Raw genomic sequence first — 3,249 nt, 5'->3', positions numbered from 1 at the left:
GACACTGAGGGTTGCGATCCGTTGCCGGTCATGAAAAAAGACAAAAAGGAAAAAAAAGAAACTAATATGGAGGATTGTGGGATTGTAGATGTGCATTCATAGTTATTATTTCTGCATTTTCCTCTGTGGTTGATAAAAAATATGCAGTTCTGATCTCCCAAAGGCCAAGACATTGGTCAGTTAGTCTAAATTATTTATTTTGCTTTATTTTTCCCTATGTGAGAGGTGCTACATGTTTAAAAAGAAAGATTCTCTGTCTTAAGGGTACAACTGGTGCATAAAATGTTTTAACACTTGTTAAAATAGGTTGTTATTAAATAGGTATTAGTCTTTTAAATCATTCCTTCAGTTTTCAGTGGAAAACATTTGCATACTACAAGGGTTTTTTTGCACCTGAAGGGTTTCATCTCACTTCTCTGCTCTTAGACCAGTAGATTTGTTTGTAGTGGAAGTAAAATTAACATTGTCTTTTGCATGTCTTCACAGGAAAGACCCAAGTGCTTTCTTTTCATTTCCTGTGACTGACTTTATTGCTCCCGGCTACTCCATGATCATTAAACACCCAATGGATTTTAGCACCATGAAAGAAAAGATCAAGAACAATGACTACCAGTCCATAGAAGAATTGAAGGTAATTATATTTTTTTTTTTTTTGGTGGCCGGCCAGTCTGAGGATCTGAACCTTGGTGTTATAACACTGTACTCTAACCAGCTGAGCTAAATGGCCAACCCCTAATTATAATTATTCATATTTTGATTGGAGAAGTAAACTGAACGATGTAACATATCTTTATTAAATTGAGAGTCAAACTGTTGGAAACTCAATACACAAAATCTTGGTAGAAACTTGCATGTCTGGTATTCAGAATCTTTCCTAGTAACCTTTTGTGTTGTAAAGAATTAAGATTTTTCAAATATTCAAAATCTTTGTATTTTTTTGCTTTAGAAAACGTTTTATGAGCTCAGTGATAGAAAACCAGATGAAATAAGTCAGCTGCTTTTTCTGTCTTACTTTTCTTTTTTTTTTTTTTTTTGTGGCTGGCTGGTACAGGGATTGAACCCTGGACACCATGCTCTAACAAACCGAGCAAACCAGTGAACCCTGTGCTGTCTTTATTATTATTTTTGTTTTTAGTCAAATTTTGAGTTTGATACGTTTTCTATGATATATATTTCCCAGCCTTTAAAATGAAAAGATGTTAGATTTTTAACTTCAGATCAATACAGGTAAAATTGGTATTTTAACGAAAGTTTGATTACTTTGTATTTCTAGACATACATGGTGTGCATTTCTTCTAAAATAGGGAATAAATTAGCTTGTTGAGAAATACTAAAGAGAAGTTTAATTACATTTTCTAGTTTGATGAAAGTCAGTTGATCCCTCAGTCACTTTGGCTGTTTGTTGAACATATGTTCTTCAACTTTAAGAAGAGAATAAAAAACTTACATGTAAAGAACCTAAAAGCTCCCAAGATAGTATATATATCCAATGTTATAGTTGAGGTTTTTTCCATCTTTAAATACTCTTGCTATGTGTTGATTTCAGGGGTACACTTCTCATTTTAATCTTCCAAAGAAAAGAAACCATGTATGTTTAAAATTTGCTTTGTACTAAAGCACCACAAACTTAATTGGTTTAGATAATAACTATTTTACCTTTATTGTTTCCACAGAAACATGGTAGTACTCACCTGACCTAAGGGCTAGACTCTAATCAGTTACAAAAGGAAAATAACACAGTAAATATTATCTTTACTTGGTCTCTCTCTTTTTTTTTTCTCTCCATTTGTATATTGATCAGCTGAGATTTATGAAGAACACCAGCATTTAGTTCTCTTTATCATCAATTTGAATGTATAGATAATACTCCATTTATTCTGAAAAACCTGAATTACTTTCTCTCTTATTCAGAGAAATGGAAACTTTTTCCAACTTTTCATCTGGTGAAAATTAAGCTAAAACTGTTTGTCTCAGCTTATTTCTGACCTTATTGTTGCTCAATGGAAAAGAATTTCACAGTTTTTTGTGTTTTTTTCTTTCTGTGAATGGTTTTCCTCTGATCTTTCTCTTATGGTAAAAGGAAAGAGTAGAAATGTGTCCCCTGAGTGTTTTTAAACAGGTTAAGGTTTATAATAATTGAAATGAGCTGATATTTTAACTCTTTGGAGTTTTCTTCATTACTATACTTTTTTTGTAGTGAAAGTTCAACAGCCTGAAGTAATATTTATTAGCTTATTCAGCTCATTTGGCTGTTGAAGTTATATATATATGTGAAAAGTGTGCAGAAAGATTTAACTTTTTGAATGATTAAGTGCCATTACATAAAGTCCAATAAAGCCTAGCACACTACAGTTATGATTTAAGGAGTCTACAAATTGCCTTAACAGATCAGACCTGTGATCACTAGAATGATCTAGTACTCTCTTGCCATTTCATTATTTCAGGCCCATTATTCTCTTGCCAGTTATAGGCCATATGGGCATTTCAGTATGATTATACATAGTCATCTAGTGTCTCCCCTCATTTGCCTCTCCTCCCCCCAAATATATATTTAATAATTCTCAATGGAATGTAACCTTTTCGTAATACCTGTAGCAAAGGTCCTTAATCTGGTCCTTTGGGTAGGCATGGATGAGCCTTTAGGATGACCAGGAACCCGCTAAAATAACATGGATTTTTGTGTTCAATTCTGTGTGTATGTGTGAGGTGTGGGTCCATAACTTTCATCCGATTCTTAAGAAATCCAATACCTAGCAGAATCCTAACTGATGAGAGACTTGACTGGAAATGAGGATCCACATATACTACGTGCACTTAAATTTAATACCAAATTTATTGTGACCCTTGAATCAGTCTTCTCATATACTTTTAAATTTAGAACTCAGGGCCGGCCCGGTGGCGCACTGCTACAGTGCGCCGCTTGGGAGCGTGGCGGCGCTCCCGCCAAGGGTTCGGATCCCACATACAGACCGGCCGCTCACTGGCTGAGCGAGGTGCGGGCGCAACACTGAGGGTTGCGATCCCGTTACCGGTCCCCGGTACGGGCGTGACACCTAGGGTTGCGATCCACCTAGGGTTGCGATCCCGTTTCCGGTCAGTAAAAAAAACAAAAAAAGGGGGAAAAAAAAAAAGTAATTATTACATCTATAAATTTGAGAGTGATTACGCCAAGGTTTTACTAAGTTAAAATGATAAGAACCCAACAAAAAAGAACCCGCCCCCCCAAACTCCTCCAAATCCAAAACAAAA

The 3,249-nt window shown here is 35.4% G+C and overlaps 1 protein-coding gene across 1 annotated transcript in view; it reads left to right on the top strand.

Annotated features, from left to right (window-relative positions):
- Positions 1-3,249, top strand: part of BRD7 (bromodomain containing 7) — a 40,371-nt gene that overhangs the window by 16,609 nt on the left and 20,513 nt on the right. The window contains exon 5 of the mRNA XM_008578250.1: positions 487-631. Within this exon, the coding sequence (XP_008576472.1) occupies positions 487-631 (145 nt within the window). The remainder of the gene's footprint in view (positions 1-486; positions 632-3,249) is intronic.

Source organism: Galeopterus variegatus, unplaced genomic scaffold (assembly GCF_000696425.1).
Source record: "Galeopterus variegatus unplaced genomic scaffold, G_variegatus-3.0.2 Scaffold1650, whole genome shotgun sequence".
Taxonomy (NCBI): Eukaryota; Metazoa; Chordata; class Mammalia; order Dermoptera; family Cynocephalidae; genus Galeopterus; species Galeopterus variegatus.
This window is presented reverse-complemented; position numbering and strand designations above follow the sequence as displayed.